Raw genomic sequence first — 20,917 nt, forward strand, 5'->3', positions numbered from 1 at the left:
CTTTCCCATGACTCACTAAACTTCCAAAGCTTCAGGTACCACCACACAAGTGTAGAGAGAGATTAGGGAGAGAGACCCTAAAATTCCTGAACTTCATTACAATGACCTCCGCTTGCTACAGCGGAACGGCCCAACAAAGGCTCACACCACGATGGGCTTGACCTGGGACAGAACACGTGAAAGATAATATAATCTCTGCTGGAAAAGTAATCAATTACTGAGTAATCGATTACTCAGAAAAGTAATTGATTACTCGAAAAATTACTGAAAATTTAATTGATTACAAGTAACGCAATTACTAGTAACGCGTTACACACTAGTTACGCACAAGTCTGGACCTGGCTATGCTTATCGGCTTCAATGCAGGGCGCTGCTCTATATGTCGACTGGGAGAAATTTTGACAAAACTGCGTGTCTTTAGGATATCAGACTTGGTTATTCGATAAAAGTACAGGGAGAAATATCCCGCGGAGGCATACAAGGAAATATTACGAGCAGTGTTTTGTGTCAACGAATTTGTATGGACAAATGACAGCCTTCATGGGGGCATATAAACACAACACTTGAGTGTCAAGCAGCTCATGTAGTCATGATGCCGATACCACAGTCAGGAGTGTGCAGATGCTGCGTGCAAAATTGTGAGGAGGTTTCATCTTGTCGGTTCAGGAGAAAATCCACAGAGAAGTGAAGGTCTCTTAAATTTTATAAGGACGCACATGTAAGTACATGTGTAGCAAAAATGTATGCTCTACCGGTTCCAGCACACTACACCAGAAGGGGAGGGCAAATATGCCAACAACCAACATTTCTGCAATGATGATGTACCGTAATATTAGAAAATATTCAAGGTGACAGCTGCTTGCTGTTATGCTCACATTTATCATCTGCTAACAGTAAATGTGGCTTTGTAGACTGCCACCGCAAGACACAAAACACAAGAAACCTGGCTGCACACTTTACCAAAGCAACATATTTCTGGGATGCGATTACTGCCAATACAAGCCCATGACCATAATTCACACAGTGTTCCCCTTCATTGTGTGCAGCACTGTGTATGCCCAACACTTTGTTTCTTTTCTTCCAAATTATTTGTTATAGGCACAGCAGTGCCTGTACCTCATGCTTTTGAGTTGTTTCTTTGCATAAATCAATAAAACTTGTTACGCATTTCCACAAGTATTATTATTAACGATATCAACTATTAGTTGTGAGGTACAGATTGTTGTGGTCTAAGAATGTATTGTTGCCGTGTTATCAGCGATAGCCTTCACGCGCGTGTGCGCTTGTTTACTTCCACTCCCATTGGTTGGTTCTGACGGTGAACGATATAAAAGCGGACCGATAAGCGGATGTTATTTTTTCTGCCTGCCCCGCTCGCTGTCAATGTACGTTTTGTTGGCTGTGGAATAAAGTCATTCCATATGACAATGGTTTCTGTGCCTAAGTACGGATACAACAGTGGCGACGAGACGATGGACTGCCTGAGCCCCAGTAGCCGAACATGAGGCTGAACCACGGCCAAGGACAACGCGCGGCATTACCATGACAACTGCAGGGCAACTGAAAGAATTCAACCCTGCTTCCGCTTCATTCGAGGTATACGTCGAACGTTTTGAGTTATATGTGGCAGCGAACAGCATCCCGGAAGACAAGAAGTCTCAACTGTTCCTCACAGCCCTTGGGGATGAAGCCTACACCACTCTACGTAGTATTCTTCTGGACAAAGCCCCCAAAGACGCGGTGTACAAGGACATAGTAACTCAGCTGAAAAAACACTACGCACCAAAGCGTTCAGTAGTTGCTGAGCGGTACCAGTTTCAGAGAAGGAGCCAGAAAGAAAATGAGTCGATAGGTGACTTTATCGTTGCTCTGAAGTCGCTCGCCATACCCTGCAATTTCGGCGCCTTCCAAAAAGAGGCTCTTCGGGACCGATTTATAGCTGGAGTGAGCAGTGACAGTATCCGATGTCGCCTTCTAGCCCTTGATGACAACGAAGCCACATTTGATAAGGTGTGCCAAGTTGCCTTCAGCATGGAAGCCGCAGAACGGCAAACACGTGAGATGCACAACGTGCCTGGGACGACGAAAGACTCCGAGGGAGGAGAAAGCGTACTTTGGAAGGACCAAAGACCTTCACAAAGGAAAGGTAAATTCAAGTCTCGGACTGTGGGAGACTCAGTTTCTCAAAAGTGTTATCGTTGTGGCAGACTGCACAAAGCTAGTGAGTGTCCCTTTAAGCAAAGTCAATGTTATAATTGTTCGAAAAAGGGTCACATTGCAAAAACGTGTAGGACAGCTCCTCGTGATAAAGGGAAGAATCCTAAAACTAAGCCAGTAAGAAAGGTGGACACTGGTCATGAGTGTGAGAGCAATATGGAACTGTACACGCTCTACACCATTGGAAACGGTTGTAATGACTAGAAGGTCACTGTTCAAGTGAATGGAAAATCTGTTCAAATGGAATTGGATACAGGATCGGCGGTATCAATTATGTCGGTTGACGAGTATAAGCGCCTTTTTAGCAAGGTAGAGAAATGCCGGAAACCGAAATTTCGATTGAATACGTACAACGGTACCACTGTTCCTGTACGAGGCGTGGTAGATGTTAATGTGAAGTACAAAGAAGAAGTATTTTCTTTGCCATTGATTTTAGTGGAGAACTACCAGGGTGCACGGATGCCACCTTTGTTCGGGAGAGATTGGCTGGGCAGAATAAAGTTGGACTGGCTAAACTTGTTCACCTGTAATATAATGAGTGCAGGAAACGTTGGGAATGTAGAAAACTTAAAAGAGAAGCACAAGAGTGTGTTTGAGCCTGGTTACGGAACCATAAAAGGGTTCAAAGGTAGCATCGTACTTGAGAATGATGTGAACCCTATCTTCTGTAAATCAAGACCTGTTCCATACGCCTTAAGAGAAAAGGTTGAAGACGAGTTGCGTAACCTTGAAAACAGTAGAATTGTGTATCGCGTGAAAAACAGCAAGCGGGCTACGCCCTAGTGATCGTGCCTAAAAATAAAGGAAACTCGGTGCGTCTTTGCGCTGATTATCGCGTCACGATCAACCCAGTCAGTAAGATAGACCACTACCCGTTGCCGTTGCCGGAAGACATATTTTCGAGCTTAACGGGAGGAAAATGCTTCACAGTGCTAGATTTGTCGAGAGCGTATCACCAATTGGAACTTCATGACAGCTCACAGGAGCTGTGTACGGTGAACACGCATTTAGGGCTCTTTCGCTTTCGACGGTTACCCTACGGGGTTACGAGCGCGCCCGCAATGTTTCAGGCGGTCATGGACCAGGTCTTGAAGGGTATCTCTGGATGTGCCTGCTACATTGACGATGTGGTGATCAGTGGTAAAAACATAAAGGAGTGCTACGGAAGAGTTGAACAAGCCCTCCAAAGGCTCGAGGCACACGGCATCAAAGTAAACCTGGAAAAATGAAGAAGTAAACCTGTAAAAGTAAAACCTGGAACCAAAGTAAACCTGGAAACCCAGAAGAAGAACAGACTCTGTTCGAAATATCGGCGGCTTCGTCCTGAGGCAACTTCCTTCCTGGAAAAATGTCAGTTTTTTCAGTCTCAGATTGAGTACTTGGGCTTTGTTATTGATGAATTCGGATTGCATCCTGCTCCAACAAGGGTCGATGCTATCATGAGTGCCCCAGAACCCACCTGTGTCACGGAAGTTCGAGTCTTTGTGGGTCTTGTAAATTTTGATGCAAAGTTCTTGCCGAACTTGGCCACTGTTCTTGAGCCACTGTATAGGTTATTGCGCAAAAGTAACAAATGGAAATGGACAGCAGAATGTCGTCAGGCATTCATGAAGTGTAAAGCGTTGTTGTCAAGTAACCAACTGTTAGCATTGTTCGATCCCAAGAAGGTGATCCGTCTAGTATGTGATGCTTCTAGTCAAGGCCTTGGAGCCGTTCTATCGCAAGTCAACCATGGGGAAGAAAGACCCGTCGCGTATGCTTCACGGACATTGACAACATGTGAACGGAATTATGCTCATTTAGAGAAGGAGGCTCTCGCAATTATTTTTGGTATTAAGAAGTTTGAGAAATATTTGCTGGGACGTGAATTTGAGATCGTTACTGATCACCAACCGTTGTCTTCGCTCTTCGATCCTCACAAGCACTCAAGTTGTGTCGCAGCGAGTCGCGTCCATAGATGGCTCACTTTCCTTGCGAATTTCCGTTACAGAATTACGTACAAAAAGGGTTCCACCCTATGTAACGCCGACGGGCTTTCACGCCTTCCTCTGCCAGATACGACTGAGGAGGTAGAAGATATCATGTATTTTTCGGCCATTAAGAGATATTCTGTTAAGTGCTCTTGATGTACAAAGGGCGACAGACAGAGATAGTCTTTTGAGAGGTGTTCGGGACTTGACGTTGTCCAGTATGACCACGAGAAGTGCCGCCAGAGTTAAAGCCATTTTTTAATAAAAGACTAGAAACTGTCGGTCCAACATGATTGTATTGTTTGGAACAATAGAGCTGTAGTTCCAAAGGCGTTGCAAGATTATGTTCTCGACCTGTTGCGTGAGGACATCCCGGTATAACTAAAATGAAAGCTCTCGCACGCTCCGCTGTGTGGTGGCCCGAAATCGATAAAGATGTGGAGAGGACCGTGCGGCACTGTCAAACATGTCAAAGTGTGCGACGGGCACTTCCAGCGGCCCCACTACAACCGTGGTCCCGGTGCGCTGCGCCGTGGGATCGCGTGTACATCGACTTCGCACAGAAGGAAGGAAAGTACTTTTTGGTAGTAATCGATTCGCATTCGAAATGGTTAGAAGTACGCGTGGTGAACAGCACTAGTGCGGAGAAGACCGTAGAACTTCGTTCCATTTTTGCGGCCTATGGACTGCCTCGGGAAGCTGTTTCAGATAACGGACCCCAATTTAGATCTACCGAGTTTGCGCACCTCCTTCGTTCAAATGGTGTAAAACACACATTAACCCCTCCCTATCATCCTCCCTCTAATGGCGCTGCTGAGCGAGCAGTTCAGACCCTCAAGAAGGCCCTACTGAAAGTCACGTTAGAGGATCGCGACTCCAATTGTCGGCGCTCGCTGCAACATCGTGTGGACAACTTTTTATTCGCTTACAGGAACACGCCACACACGTTTACAAATCAATCGCCAAACGAGTTGTTTCTGGGTCGTAAAGTCCATACCAGATTAGATCAATTGAAGCCTGACCTAGCGTCTACCATGAAGGCAAAAATGCAAGCCATCAAGAGCAGGGCTGATAAGAGACGCGGGAACATCAGTGAGCAGTACTCAGTTGGCGATAAAGTGTTCGTCAAAACGGTTCGCGGCTAGGATGTAAACTGGCTTCCGGGGAGGGTAACAAAAGTAAAGTCCCACGTCACCTTTCTTGTGGAAGTTCAAGAAAAATTAGGTTCGTTCATCTGGACCACCTTCAATCCGTACCTGTAACCACTGACGTGACAAGGCATATGCCCTTCTCATGGCCAATACCTAGTTCAAGCTCCGATGATGTGCCTAGTTCGCAAAGGGACTCTACTGATGAACTAGAACCGGTCCAATTAAGACGTGGTACGAGGATCGTAAGCAACCGGACCGATACGGGTATTCATGAGTGGGTCGAGGTCCAGTGTAACTTGTTGAGAGAATTGTGTTATGAATGTGTATAAAGATGTTGCTAGACTATAGTTGGAAGTGTTTTTCTATATAACTGTGATGATATGGATTTGGTTGTTACTTGTGCATTATCTTTAAGAGGGAGGAAGTGTTGTGGTCTAAGAATGTATTGTTGCCGTGTTATCAGCGATAGCCTTGCCGCGCGTGTGCGCTTGTTTACTTCCACTCCCATTGGTTGGTTCTGACGGCGAACGATATAAAAGCGGACCGATAAGCGGATGCTATTTTTTCTGCCTGCCCCGCTCGCTGTCAATGTACGTTTTGTTGGCTGTGGAATAAAGTCATTCCGTATGACAACGGTTTCTGTGCCTAAGTACGGATACAACACATGTTTGTCCCATGCCACATGCTATGGAAAAAAGAAATATTTACTACATTGTGCATGGCGACACAACTACAATGCATTGATTGTGCAACAGAGCGGAATTCTATTGGGCAGTTCAGCATGGAAAGCAGAACCACTAGCTGACATTCTTACTGGCACAGGAAGTACCAACACTGAACAGTTGAAATTACTGCTGTACATTGGACATGAAGAGTGATTGAGTACGGGAATGCTGTCTGTTACACATAACGAACAAATAGAGATCATGAAAAAGGGAACTGTGATGGAAGGACATGTAGGGTTTGTCTGAGCCGGTGCAAAGAGATCCAGTAACACAATTACCAGTACCGTGGAATATATGTAGATCACAGGGACCTGTTGTTATTGGTAATGCTGTGTTTCCACCTTGTACTGTGGCGTACGAGTACATCGATCTGCCTGAAACGCAGCTACGCTGAGGACAGTCACCACGTGGCAGATTGACATTTGTATCGTCTGTTCTAAATTATGGGTATCATTATGGTGTGACTGCAGATGTATGACAGATCACGTGATCTGAGAACACAGGCATGCTCATTTTGTTTGCAAGATTTCCTGGCAAATCTCACATGCTATGCATTGTTGCCAGCTGTCATGACTCTGATGTCATAACATGATGGCGACACGGATGTCAACGACACTCCAGCTTTACACTGGTGTGATCTGTGCACTTGTTGTGTAGTCTCATATGCTGTAAGGCAAATATTGAAGAATAGAAAAACACGTTCCTGTGTAATCAGGTCACAAGATTTATTATATATATCTGCATTCAAATCCACATTCCATCCATTCCTCTATTGATCATGAATGTCCAAATGCCTGTAATTTCGTTCTGTTGTGTCTGTCTTCAATGTATTCTAAATAGCTGAGTTCGAGCAATAAGTATAGAATAGTAGAAATTGTAGTAATACTGCATGAACCAAACCAATGGCCACTTCTAATATACACTTCACTTCACTGTACTTTCAATTATGTTGCAACTTCGTTCTCCTTGCACCAGTACAGGTAGGTGCTAAGTGCCCACGGTTCTTCCTTTTGACATGTCCTGTATATTACATGATACGAACAGGTACTCCCATTTCGTACTAGCTCACCTCTGCCTTGACAAATACTCAACCCCTAAATGCACACCAGTGAACGAAGTATGAACGCAATATGGGCATACTAGCGTCACAAAAATCTGATGTAATTAAGAGTGTTGTTATCAGCATCATTACAAATGATTCTAATATGTATGAATCTGTCACTCGAAAGCCCACAGGAAAGAGTGCCTAGATGCTGTGACAATGCAAGACACCGCGGCACTCATTTAAATTTGGAAAGATTGAAGTTTCCTTCCTTCACATCATCACCAGGATAATATGTGGCGCCTCAAGCGTACTAGTTTTACTGCATAACCGGCACAAAATACCTGTGACATGACACACGTTTGTTTCAGGAAAGCAGTTCTTCAATGCAATACGTGAAGAAAACTAATTGTCGTAGAGATATGTGGCTGGAACGTGACTAACCCTGCTTAAATGCATGAAAAACATGTCATTGTAAGAGTAGAAACCATTGCTTCAGGAATATTGTGGTTGTGTGTGCGGAATTTTCCCTATCTTCTAAAGAGGAGTTTCGCACTACCTCTACCTCTGTTTCTTTTTGTATCCCTGCCCCCTCCCCCCCCTTTTTTAATGCACCCTTATGGGTACATAAAGTTGAATAAGGAGGAATGAAATAACTATATGCCCTTCATGGTGTGCCAACATAGATGTGTTTGCCCGAAATGTGTGAAACTGTTGTTACTGTTAACTTGCAAACCATCCCACCCTCCCCATACGTCACCTATTAATTTCCAGCATACACCATCTGAAGACATCGCATGTTCATCACTGGCTATTGAAGTTAGGTTGTCAGCCATGCAAAAGCATCTATGTTATTTTTCTGCGTATTAAGCGATGTCCTACATTTCTGCTTCCTGACTTTGTCCTTGATGATGCGGTACACCGTGTTCACTACACTAATATACTGTCTGGTTGTGTAGCTTTGTGCTGACACAGCTGAATGAATATGTCGGCTTTTGCAAAGTTACAATTGCCAAAGTGTCTCAAAAGATAACAGAAAATGTGGAAGAAAGATATACAATCCTGTATTTCCTAAAATATAATAGCAGTTCATTGTAGATAACATGCATCTGATTTCAAGTTTCATTCTTTTCTTTATATGAGCTTATTTGCATTGCATTCATTTGTTCTTTGCAGCCTTCCACTTACTGTCCATTACATATCAATACAGAAAGCTAGCAGGCAATGGTCAGTGCTGCTGTTTGCTTTGATATTCCACGGTGTTGTTTCTCAAGAAATATCACAGTCTCACGGCATAGAGCTGTGCAGTTTATAACTGCGTAACTACGCAGTGCACAAATGCATGGGGCACATGCACAAATATTTCAGAGCTCTACCATCTGTATTTCAGGTTGTCTGCAATACAGGACAGTGTAGAAAACTGGGAACAGTCAGAGACCTATAGCATGACTTAAAATCGAAGAAAGAAAATTCTCAAGAACGCTGTATAGAGCTGCTGATGTAATTGTGCAATACCTTAATTTGCGCAATTGGACAGTAGCAGTTCTCAGAGCAGCCTTGCTAAAGGAGAAGCAGAGGTCAAACGGGCCTCTCACGTGATTTTTCTGTCAAGTTCAGCTGTCTGTGTCAAAGTGAAGTGGTAACTGCAACTGCATCACCATAGAAATTATTTCTGAACAAAAAGCCTAAATTAAAAGCCTCAGCTGGCATATTTTTAGCATGGCATCAGCTGTGGGGAGCTTTTAGGCATTGGTGGTGGCGATTGTTGGCATGTAATGGTGAAATGTTAATGGAAGTGAGGTTGTTTACAATGCCAGTATGAAGTCAAGGGAGGAGCTTAAAAGAATGAGCGCCGAAAAATACGTAAGTCCCTGACCAGGTATGTAAAAGTGTTTCCTCAATAATATATGACTCTGAACAAGCAAGCACAATGCAAATACCAGCACGGATTTGATTGTAGCTGATGTTGCAGCTGTTGTTGTAGGTGCTTGTCTTTGTCGATTGTATGTTTGCTCCACCCTTGAAACACCGTTACTGAGACAAACAAGACCTTGTATACGAGTTATTTGATACATTTTAACAGCAAAGAGAAGATTGTTTGTATTTTGTGTATGTGGTCTCAATAAACAACAAACTCTGAATAGCTCGGATCTGTTGTAACGACATTAAAGTGTGCCCTTTTATTTTTGCAGATATGGCGTCTGTGATGTCAAGTGCGCTCAATATATGACTGCAGGACAGGTGTGTACATTCCCATTATATGAAGTTCCAGCATGTGACAGTCACAGCACAGCCAGTCTTTGTTAGTTGAACAGAATAAATCAATTCAGTGCTTGATGATATGTACAAGGATGTTATATGCAGAGATACCCAGATAAAGGTCACAATTAACCATAGCACCGCACTGATAGAACGACAGGAGGTCACCACAATGGCAACTTCCACACAACTCACAGGCAGGACCACCCTGGGTAACATAAGAGCGCTAACACACATACACACACAGGACGCGGATGTCGCAACCACCTGTAGCAGCGCCAGTGCCGCCTGAACTTTCCTTTATCAACATGATAACAAAAAAACAAAAAAACGGGCGTCTTTCTCTTCGCGTTTTTTCCGTCGTCTGCTAATTTATCCCTCCCCTCAACCATCTCGTGACAATGTGAATAATGCGCACGCGTTGTGGTCAAAGGGCTTCAGAGCCGGAGAGATCACATGATCAACTTGAACCAGACGTCACTAAACCAGTGGCTAAGTGGGACTGGTGAATACGGGCAGAAGACTCTAGAGAACGTACTTGGCACGGCGCAATGGGATTCTCCTACCCCCGAGGGTGCCCGCCCCGGGCGCAGCCATCCGTTGGTCATGAACACTGTTACTGTCACACAGTCACTGTTAGTGGACGAATTTCTGCCCCTTAACTACAGCGGAGCTGTTGCGTTTGTTGCCAACCCTGTGCAGTCACGTGGGATAATAAACGGATAAACGAGCCGATGGAGGGAACGACGTCCAGCGTGGGAAGCGATACAAAGCCGTGTGAGAGCCAGTTCTCACTTGGCGACGGCTGACGCGACGTCGTGATCAGAAGTAGAGGCACATTTCGGCCGTAGAGGCCGTCAGAGCGCACGATATTCGACTATCCTCGCGTTTGCTGACTCCGCCTCCTGGATGCCGGCTGATAGGAGGACGCGGAGGGCAGGCACTTCCCAAGCCTCTGCTCTCGCCTAAGAGATGGCGCTACTTTACCTTTGTTTCGCGTGTCACAAGGCTTCTGCCATGGCGCACCAATCTAACCAACCGCTGAACGAGGCTTAGACAGGAGTGTAGCTACCGTTATTTCGCCTGCCGCAAGCCTCTTGCCATGGCGCACCAATCTAACCAACGGCTAATCAACGAGGCCAAGCGGGAGTCACGTCTACGGCGGGGAACGGACGGCGAAGCCGTTGGCTAAATTGGTGCGTCATGACAGGAGCCTTGCGGCAGGCAAACAGCGGCAGCTGCTGGTTAACGGACTGCGAAGCAGTGGGTTAGATTCGCGCGCCATGGCAGAAGCCTTGCGACACGCGGAACAACAGTAACGCTGCGCCATCTCTTAGGCGAGAGCAGGGGCTTGGGAAGGGCTGGCCTACGCGTCCTCGTATTGGCCGGCATCCAGGAGGCGCATTCTACGTCGCTCTTGGCCAGCAAACGGAAGGATAGTGCGATTTCATGTTCCCACAACAGCGGCATTCCGTCGTCCAAAGCAGACGAAAAAGCAGGAGGCGTGGCCTTTCTGTGTCACCAAATAGACCTCTCCCTGTTTGTAAACAAATGACGTCATAGTGTTCGACAGCGCCACCTGTTCGGTAGAGTTGAACTATGCTCAAAGCTATGCGGCGAACGAGGTCGCGCCCAAAAACCACGGTCTTCAGGGGATTAGGATGATCCCTGAAAGGGACGCGACCTTCGGTTCTACTTTTCTTTCAATAGGAGGCAGCGAACAAGTGCCCATTCGTGGGACCCAGCTCTCCCCTTGCGATCTGCTTCGGTTTCAGTTTGTCTACCAACGTCATGATGTCGAGACCGTCGCGTCTAGGCCGACTGTTTTGACGATCTTTTCCCGTGCGCAGTGGGGTGGCGCGCGGGCTGAGGGTTATCCAAGTGCTTGCCGGTGGCCGGAGGGCTGCGCGTGCGCTCACCCTCGCGCATTTTCCAACCTGGGCCGAAGTCTTTGGCGATTTTTCCGCCTCGGCCGACTTCGTTCGCAATTTTTTTCCAGTGGTGCGTCAGCAGGTTACATGCACGTAGGGACATCCACGCCGACAACTCCGTCAAGCGATGCTACCATCACACCTGGGCCAACTTCATTCATAATTTTTACGATTGGGCAGGCTTTGGCAATTTTCCCACCTGGGCTGACTTCACTCGCAATTTTTTCCCGCTACAACACGTAATGCAGGTAGGTGGGCGGTTTACATGCAAGTATAGACACAGTCAACAGTGCCGGGGATTATGCTGTGACTCTGTGTGAAGGAGAAAAACCCAGCCAAAAAACGTGAAGCAGAAGAAACACAATACAATAAAATAAACATAATAAAGAATATACTTACTTATTACAGGTATGATGCAACAGCAATGAGGAGGTATCACACAGAACGAACCAAACACATTTTCATTAACGCTAGTCATACGCACAAGTTTTCGATGAATCAGAATTAAAAAGGAATAGCACACTTAAGCAAAGAAGATATTCTTAATCAATACGATTACAATAAAAATTAGAAGTTTTATTATCAAAAAGTGTATAAATCGGTAATATTCGGTTTTAATAACTCTTATAATTTATTTGAAGGGTTTGATATTTTCTGTATACGCTATAACGCAATGTGAGTTCTCTACGCTGTGGAGATTAATAATTACAAATATTTTGCGAATGAAATTTACTTAAAACTCGTAGAGAGGGTCACCCACGTCGACGAACTCGTTTCTGAAAAAATGTAACACGCTCGTGTGCGGTACCAAGTTAACGCGTCGGGCGCAGAATCGCGTTCGGTTACGGGAACGTTCATAGCGTTGCGGAAACGCCGCCCCAGCGTCTTGCCGAAACGTCTTCGTCGACGCGGGTGACCATTCCTTCAGGATATTCAAGTTAGGTTCTCTGATGTGCTTGAAATTGCGTACATCTATCAGAACTTGTAATTGGAATGAAAACTCCACTATTGCAATGACAGTGCTCAAATATAGGATTATTACACGTTTTTATAATAAAACTTGTAATTTTAATTGTAATTGTATTTATTAAGATATTATTGATTAAATGTGCTATTCCATTTTATTACTGATTCGTCGAAAATGTGTGTACATGATTACCATTAATAAAATATTGTGTATGATTCTTTCTGTGTGACATCTCTTCAATGCTATTGCATCATACCTGTAATACGTAAGGATATTATTTATTAGGCGTATTGTATTGCATTGCATTTCTTCTGCTTCAAGTTTGTTGGCTGGGCTTTATTTTTCTCCTTCACACAGAGTCACAACATAATTCCCGGCACTAATGACTTTAATCAATGTATTTTCACTTGTACTTTTGTGTATCGCGATCGTTTGCATGTCTATACTTGCATGCATACTGCCCACCGCACACCTGTTGTGGGAAAAATTGCCAGTCAAGTCTGGCCAAGGTGGGAAAATTGCCAAACTTTGCGCAGGCATAAGAATTGCAAATGAAGTCAGCCCAGGTGTGACGTTAGCATCGCTCGGCGGGTTTGTTGGCGTGCATGTACCTACTTGCATGTAAACTACCCAGTTCACGGCTCTTGTAGCGGAAAAAAAAATCAAACAAGTCGGCCGAGACGAAAAAATTGTGAATGAAGTCGGCCCAGGTGTGACGGCACGATCGCTTGGCGAGCTGGAATGTGCATGTCCCTACTTGCATGTAAACTGCCCATGCACCACCGGAAAAAAGTTCCGAAGAAAGTCCGCACGGCTGTTGTAGTGGTAAACAAATTACGAATGAAGTCGTCCCAGGCGGAAAAATCGCCAAGGAAGTTTGCACAGGTAGAAAAATTGTGAATGACGTCGGCCGATGTGTGACGGTAGTATCGCTTGACGGGGCTGTCGGCGTGCATGTCCCTGTTGCATGAGAACCACCCTCCGCACGGCTGCTGTAGTGGTAAGCAAATTACGAATGAAGTCGGCCCAGGCGGAAAAATTGCCAAAGAAGTCGACCCAGGTTAAAAAAAAACGCCACGATAAGCGCTCGGGTACCCTCAGCCGGCGCGTTCGCCCCTCCCCCGCGCACGGGAACAAATTCGCGAAAAAAGTCGGCCCAGACGCGATGGTGGAGCCGCCCTGGTGGCAAGGGGCGAGTGCAGCCACCTCCGTATGCTACTGACACATTGCACCAGATAAGCATGATCACATATTAGAACTTACAGTTTTCAGATGAGCATACCATGATATCCCATACCCACTTGGGAGTTCCTAGAACGACAGAGACCTACTCTGTCCTGGCAGGGGCACGCGAAACTCCAGCAGGCGTCCTACGAGACGTGGAAACACTCCAGATACATGCGCTGTACCTCACACAGCACCCCTACCATTATCTTCGGCTCATCAATAGTGACTGTCCGGACGCTAGCATTGATATTGCTGTTGACCGCCTGAAAGTGCACCTCTCCACTGCACCGTCAGTACGTTCCTATGCTCCGCCAATGTGGACTCTTCGCAGGCCTCCGTTATGTGACCACGTTCCTCGTCTCCTGGAGAAAAACTCTGTACCTCCTGTTGTTGCTCACCAGCTTACGCTGGAGCACCTCAACTCAGCGTACTCTTAACGACTCCCTATGTACACTGGTGGATCAGTTTCGCAAGGCGGATCAACACCACCCTCTTGTAATCGACATGGGAACCTTGAAGTGGCGCACAGGTTCCCTACGAAAATTCATCTACCGAGTCCGAGCTCTTCGCCATACTGACCGCGTTGAACCACATGGCGGGATCAGCGCCTGGCTCTTGGACTGTGTTCACGGACAGTGAGGCGGCGCTAGAAGCTCTAGCAAAATATTGTTCCAGAACAATTGGCGGCCTCGACACCATGGTTGTCCCAACATAAAACAGACTTCTATCCTCGGGTCATAGCCTGTGTTTCCAGAGTGTACACAGTCACATCCGCCTGCACGGAAACACCCGTGCAGACACCTTTGCACGTCGTGCACATGGGGAAGTCACGTTCAATAACTCTCTCCTACCACTTTCAGCCGCAGCATGTCTGTTACAGAAACAGCGACTCCGTCATAGCGGCACTCGGCAGTTTCAAGAGGACGCTGTCCGATTGAACGGCCACCGCCGGTCTATCGACCCGTCGATGAATTTCGTTGCCACACACCACTGTTCGCGTCAAGAAGTGTCCATTATACACCAACTACGACTTAATGCCGCGAGGGCACCTCTGCTTCTGTGTAAAATGCGTCATCTCCAGCCGCCCAAAAGCCCCACTTGCGCTGCTGTAGCTGATATTCAACATCTTCTCGTCGACTGCCACAGATTTGACACCCCTCGAGCCACGCTCAGACGGCGCCTACTCCAGCTGCGGTGCACAGACTTTTCTCTGGCCACCCTGCTCGGTCCAGTACCAAACCACACACAGCGGTCTGTGATCAAAGCACTTGCTTGAGCGATTCAGGTCTTATGAACAGAGTGTGAACTCCAGTCGTGCAATCTCACTCTTCAGTGTCCCACCCCACCCTCAACGCATTAACCCCTTGCTTTTTTTTTCTTAAGTCATCTTCTGTAATCCATGTCATCATTCTTTCACTCTTTCTTGGCCATATTTTCTTTTGTCACCTTTGTGTTTAATCTGTCTCATCCTTCTTTCACCGGAGACGCAGCATGACACGATATCATCCGCAGAACCGTCGATGGAGGGTAAATTACCGTCATCGCCGTCACCTGGCCGCCGTGGGAAACAGTCTTCATGTGTAATGAAAATGTTGAGAACCTCACAGCGGAAATATGGCACTCCTCTTTCGGTTCAGGTGTCCTTGCGGCAAATGCGTACCGATGCCGACGGCAGAAGAATGTCTTTGTTGCCGCGAAACGAGATGTTACTGAAGCAGCGCCGCGGTTGCATTTCAAGAAATCCCTACTTTGAAATGTGGCTGAAGGCTGAGGTGCTCCAGGTGTCCTAGTTCTACGTGAGAGAAAGCGACGAGTACGCTCTTACCAGGAACAGCGAAGTGAACAAGTGAGTTATTTCATGTGTGCCTTCGGTTTGTTGTTAGTAAAGTTACATATCATAATTTTACGCTGTCCATGAAGTTTCGATATGTTGCGCACAAACAGTTTACCAGGTGGCTCTGGGGACCATTTGGAAAGCACTGCAGAAAAGTCCTGAAAGTATGTGCTGTACATGCCATAAAGGAAAACTTTCCTTCTGAAGCATACAAATGTTTTCGCATTTTTTCACATGTGATGCAGAAGGTGCTGTCTGACCATGTGTATGTTTATTCGCTTTCACTGAGATGAAGCTGTCACTTTTGTTTCAGGTCCTTGTAGGCAGCATTGAATGCCTCCCATCTTGACAAGAGGTACACTGAATGGTTTGGTCGTGAAGACTGCTTGGTCACAATAGTATCCCTTTCGTGCACAATAGAGGTCTGACATATACCCTTCTGGAGTAACCAGACAGCCACTACACAGTAAAATACATTCTGCAGACGTCAAAGCTTGTAACGTTGCTGTATTGATCACTGTGTTTATAAATGATCATAAGTGATAGCAGGGTTATTTCATTTCAATTCAGGCAAGCCGATCCCCGCGGGGTCATCGATTTCGATAATTATCTTTTTGTATTATGACCCAATATTTATTATGAAGAACGTCACAAGTCCCCACCTTGAAATCGTAGCGCTTGCGGAGACAAAACAATTCGGACAGGCGACTAGGTGAAGCGAGGCTGTATGCTCGTGAACCGTTTTGTCGCATTTTGAAGCCGTATCAGTTAGTACGATTATAAACGGAAGTCGAGGGAATGTTTTGGCTCATTTTACAGGTTGTGAACACTATTTTAGCCGCGTGAAAAGTTGTCTACCTTGCAAAGATTTTCCCGCAGAAAATGGCAAATTCGCTGAAGAAAGCGAAATTGCTAACACTTCGCGGCCTAGTTACGCAAGGGGTAGACATCATATGTAAATGAATTTTACATAATTGGAAATGCTTTTTTTTATCTTTCTAACTGCAGAAAGATGAAGCTTCCTCGCTATTTAGTGGACATGACATGGCAGGACAAATTAACCACAGTACGGGAAAATATACAAAAAGTCTCGCCGGACTCTATTGCTGATTACATGCCCTTTCAAATTATATTTATTTATCAGGGCTAGAAACATGCAACAGGTCTATCCCGCCATACTCCGACGGCTCACTCCGGGCGCATTCATCCCAACGCAGGCGAGATTAATGAGCTGCATGCCTGACTTCCTTGGTACTTAGGCACAGGATATGAATGGACAGTTATGTAGCACGTAGTCGGTCATATTGCGTACGTCATGAGAGCACGTTCTATAGTCGCCAGTGTACATGTAGTCAACACGTCTTGTACGTTAATGGCTCCATACTTGAGTGCTACAAACTTTTATCACAAGAGGTCAGACCTTTTCTAGTGACGGCTGTCAAGGCCACATCGATTACAGACCGTCACCAGGTACATGATTAAACAGTACCGCGATCCTATTTTCCCCCAATGAGCCAATAGGCTAACAGAACTGACGTTGCTGATTCGTTGACGGCACACCATTGGGGACAGGAGCTAGGTTATTGAGTTGGGAGATGACTGTCTGATCGTCAACGTAAGGCTCTCGTACCGTCCAAAACGAAGGGTTCCGACACTTTTTCGGATTGTTCCATGCAACGACGTCGTCATGTGTCGAGTTGTGCATTGCAGTCGTTGTGTGTTTTGCGCAGATGATGCTGTTCGCTACAAAAAGCCCATACCCAAGCAACACGGCTTCATGAGTGTCAAAAGCCTGGACATCGACGCATTGAAAGAAGCTTTCAAAGAAGTCCTGGGTTCTGAGCGACGTGACGAAGTCAACGGCGACGACGAATTATGTAAGAACAGTGTGCATTACTTTCGCTCAGTGATTGCGGAGCTTCCGTAACGGTCTCCTCCCACGCCAGTAATGGATGAAGATTACGTGCAAAGAGAGGAAATTGACGAGATCAATGAGAGTATTTCTCGCGCTGAAACAGATGTGACACCACTGCAGGATGTTGGAGATACGATAAGCAAATCCGTTCGCCAGGTGATTAGCGATGCCTATGAGGTAGAACCCACGACCTCAAGTGGCGATGCAGACTGCTCCACCTGTGTGAACCTCATACAGAATATCAGGTGCGCTTCTACCAGAGGTGCGCTTCGCAACAGGAAAGGCGCCACGTGTTAACACTTCTGCCCGAAGGCGTCGCCAAGAAAGAAACTTTAAAGCTGATACTGGAGGATACGTAGAAATCTTAAATAAGTTACTTCGAAAAAGTAACTGAGTTACAGTTATAATTACTTTCTTGGTCAAGTAACTAAGTTACAGTGATAGTTACTTTCTTTGTCAAGTAACTAGTTACAGTTACAGTGACAGAGAGAAAGTAACTTAGTTACATTACAGTTTCTTTTCATAAAAATGACAATGAGAAGGTGATACAATTGTTAAAAAACATACACTTCCTTACACTTATTTACCTGCGATAAAGGTAGTACTGCACTTAACCAGAAACTGTATAAGTCAATATGTGGCTCTCCCACAGGGAAAAAAAAAACGACATGTATACGCGACCTGGCGCATCGCGGAGAAAAAGAACAGCATGGTGACACCCACGCGTTTCGTAGCGTGCAGAGAGAGACATACCCAGGGATAAGGAACTCTCCTCAAGATGCTTTTTCAGTTTTGAAGTTGATGTCCTGACGTGTTATTCCATATCTTGTAGTTTAATAATTAAATTAGTTTCGTCCTTCCATGATAAAGACTCGAAGGTTGCTTCATAGAGCACCCACGGGAGCTTCATAGCAATGATAGCAGCAACCAGGGCAGGATTAGCTATTGCACTGGTCGGTGCGCAAGTGAGCTGACCGGAAAGTTCCTCCTTGTGCATAATCCTTCCCTTGTCCAGATGAGGCAGGACCCCGTGTCAGCGGTGACACTATTACTAACATATGACTCACTCCGACCCTCGAGGGTAACTATCTTCAACTGATTTTTGCTCGCAAAGCTGGAATTCCCTGCTTGGTCAAGATCACAAGGCACGGGGCACATACCGATTACGGACAGAAGGACGGAAGGCACTGTTAGGGGGAAGTAGAGTACGGTAGGGTAAAGAAAAAAAAAAGGAACGACATTTATTCGAGTAACTAGTTACATTTTGCAGTTACATTCACAGAAATGGAAAGGGAGGGGGCAGCTTACTGGACGTAAGTCCACTGTACAACAGTGATTCACTTCCCAATGTTCAGAATGCCGGAATCATCTCTCTATGATAATTTCAGCCGTTTCTCCCATACTGGAACGGTCCGAAGGTTCAGCTGCACTAGAGTCACTAAATAAGCTACGCTTCAGAGTATCGACACTGAGTTCCAAGAGCGAGCATGCGCCATCTTGTTTCGGCGCCACGCTTCCCACGCGCACGCGCACTTCTATCGCCCATCTATCGTGCGCGGGTGAAATGTTCATATCATTTACAAGCAGCAGTTGATGGCCTTGAGCGCACCTTAACACTTTCGGGACGTCCTGGTGGACAATACATGGATTATCGCGCAACAATCATACACGCTTCTCTGTCCCACAGCGAGCATTATGTTAGTCGTCTTTGATCCTCAACTGAGGATGGTACCGGTGTGGTGCGTAAACAAGATGGCGCTCCTTCTCTCCCTTGGACCTCAGTGTCGATACTCTGAAGCGAAGTTTATTTAGTGACCCTAAGCTGCACAATACTGCTTCCTTCTCTTTAGACAGCTTCCGAATGTCTTACACTACATCATCGTTTCACAAATCGTCGTTTTCTTCGTTCCATTGCCGGATATCAGACGAGTTGCAACGAATAAAGGACGAACATTTCGAAATACCGGAACATAATAAACTCCGAAAAGCACTTCCTAATGCGCCATAAATAGAATATCAGATCCTCCAGAGCTCTATGCATTTACAAAAAAGCTAGAGCTATATGAATAGGAACATTTCACTATTCCTCATCGCAGTTGTCAGTATTAACTGAAAACAGCATATATTTTTTGCACAAGGAAAAACAAAATTATTGAGAGTAGATTGACATGTAAAGTGAGTCCGCAACGTATTTTTGTAGTTACATGCTGCATGTGCCGCAGGGAAGTAGCGCAGATAATTTCGACTACTGGGGGTTCCTTTTATGTGCGTCGGTTATCGTCGACAGGCGGTTCTGGATGCAATGTTTACCTCCATCCCACTGCTAACACGCAGGAAAAGTCATGCTTGTTACGATACACTGCGTCTCATATAGCATGTATACCTCCCGTATGTCTAATGATAATCGGTATTATGTACTTACCGTTCCCTTCACAGTAGAGATGATAAGGTCAGACATTTTCGTTCTGGTAATGCGGGAACTGCGGGGAAATAAAAACGCACATGAAGCCTCATTTCAGGAACAGGGTCACTCAGAAATAGAATAGTTCCCGATCGTCACTTTCAGACAAAAGAGTCTCGAACCAAAGGGAGGCTTTGACACTCTTGGAAATAGCCTAGAGGTATCGACACCTAAGTTTATGTACTGAGATGGTGAAATGGGGTGTCATCCGAACTCCCTCATTCGTGAGGAGGTCGCCTAGCTGGCTCTCCAGCACAACATTGACTTCTCCCTCACTTGTAGACCTTGTACCTGTGAAACGTGATTTGTTCTTTCACCGTGTGAGTACACCATTTTCAAATATATACACAATTTTAACTGGTACCAGAATGGTTCCAGTCGAATCTGGACTGGTTCCAGAATGGTTCCAGTTGAATGTGGATGGTCCCAGTTGGATTTCCAAATGGGGTGGCTGGCTCCAAATTGGTCAAGTAAGTGATACCACTCTGGTCTCAAATAGTTCTAGGGCTTACAGTGTGTGCCTCACAGGTACTATTTTGTTCCCAGAATGGTCAATTGAGATTCCAAGCTGGGTTGCTTCCCGTTTTGAGATCTGTTAGAGGAGGAAGAGTCCACTCTTGCCATATACGCTTCCGGTTTGTTTGTACCATTATTTTGGTCTATTTTAGTGCATGCACTATCAATTTTAATTGCTTTGTATCCATCTACGAGTACGTCTTCGATAAAATATACGCTGTAACTTTCATTCGTATTCATATTCTCATCTGAAGGTGAATATCATAAAAAGTACTAGCAAACTCCCAAAAGACTCATTCAAAAGATGACAGAAAGAACGCTCGATAATCAGACGAAAACCAAAGAGGTAACTGCAGGAGCTCGGCCGAAGCTGCAATAATTATGAGGGCGCCACGGTGCGGCGGGAGACTTTTAATTCAGATTGAAAGGGTGGGCCGCGTGAGTGTTAGCTGTCCGCTGAAACTTGAATGCGCCGTAGCAAGTTGGGTTTTTTCTTGCGCTGCGGTGACAGAGACCGTGCACCTCATGTGCAGTATTTACATGTTCTCAGTAGGATTCCTAAGACAACGCGATGACAATGATTCAAGTGAAACACAATGTCGATATCTCTGAGTAGTCTTGACGCTACGAAGACGACATGGCGTGAGTAGAAGAACCGGACGATGAGAGACCAAGCGGACTGCAACATAATGCTTGCCATGA

The 20,917-nt window shown here is 45.6% G+C and overlaps 1 protein-coding gene across 1 annotated transcript; it reads left to right on the forward strand.

Moving 5' to 3' along the window:
* The first annotated feature begins 1,542 nt into the window (after positions 1–1,542).
* Positions 1,543–9,405, forward strand: LOC135376761 (uncharacterized). Its single transcript, XM_064609239.1, has 2 exons — positions 1,543–2,146; positions 9,298–9,405. Exons 1-2 carry the CDS (start codon positions 1,543–1,545, stop codon positions 9,333–9,335), a joined length of 642 nt encoding a protein of 213 aa, XP_064465309.1. The 3' UTR covers positions 9,336–9,405.
* Positions 9,406–20,917: the final 11,512 nt, after the last annotated feature.

Source organism: Ornithodoros turicata, unplaced genomic scaffold (assembly GCF_037126465.1).
Source record: "Ornithodoros turicata isolate Travis unplaced genomic scaffold, ASM3712646v1 ctg00001280.1, whole genome shotgun sequence".
NCBI lineage: Eukaryota > Metazoa > Arthropoda > Arachnida > Ixodida > Argasidae > Ornithodoros > Ornithodoros turicata.

Excerpts from the sequence above, each read along its gene's own strand:
- LOC135376761 (XM_064609239.1), top strand. The coding sequence starts at position 1,543 with ATGACAACTGCAGGGCAACTGAAAGAATTCAACCCTGCTTCCGCTTCA. Across the intron at positions 2,147-9,297 it reads AAGACCTTCACAAAGGAAAG|ATATGGCGTCTGTGATGTCA; the intron begins GTAAATTCAAGT and ends TTATTTTTGCAG.